We start from the raw sequence: 468 nt of genomic DNA, 5'->3' as shown, positions 1-468 counted from the left end.
GATGACACATAAACCACAGATACCACTGATGCCTCAGATGCCACAGATGCCACCGATACCACAGATACCACAGATACCACCGATACCACAGATGCCACAGATGCCATAGATGCCACAGATACCACAGATGCCACAGATACCATATATGCCACAGATACCACTGATGCCACAGATGCCACAGATGCCACCGATACCACAGATACCACAGATACCACCGATACCACAGATGCCACAGATGCCATAGATGCCACAGATACCACAGATGCCACAGATACCATATATGCCACAGATACCACTGATGCCACAGATGCCACAGATGCCACCGATACCACAGATACCACAGATACCACCGATACCACAGATGCCACAGATGCCATAGATGCCACAGATACCACAGATGCCACAGATACCATATATGCCACAGATACCACTGATGCCACAGATACCACAGATGCCACAGATACCACA

General features: G+C 49.1%; 1 protein-coding gene across 1 annotated transcript; it reads left to right on the top strand.

The window, feature by feature from the left end:
• Positions 1-46: 46 nt before the first annotated feature.
• On the top strand, positions 47-453 carry LOC106944515 (dentin sialophosphoprotein-like; the record flags this gene model as incomplete). Its single annotated transcript, XM_015027553.1, has 1 exon — positions 47-453. A coding segment is annotated over one exon (407 nt), but the record flags the coding sequence as incomplete, so codon positions are not given.
• Between the last annotated feature and the right edge of the window lie 15 nt (positions 454-468).

This window comes from Poecilia latipinna, unplaced genomic scaffold (assembly GCF_001443285.1).
Source record: "Poecilia latipinna isolate Pla-1442-1.1 unplaced genomic scaffold, P_latipinna-1.0 Scaffold13179, whole genome shotgun sequence".
NCBI classification, from domain to species: domain Eukaryota; kingdom Metazoa; phylum Chordata; class Actinopteri; order Cyprinodontiformes; family Poeciliidae; genus Poecilia; species Poecilia latipinna.
The sequence above is the reverse complement of the archived record's forward strand: the minus strand, read 5'-3'. Positions and strand labels throughout refer to the sequence as shown.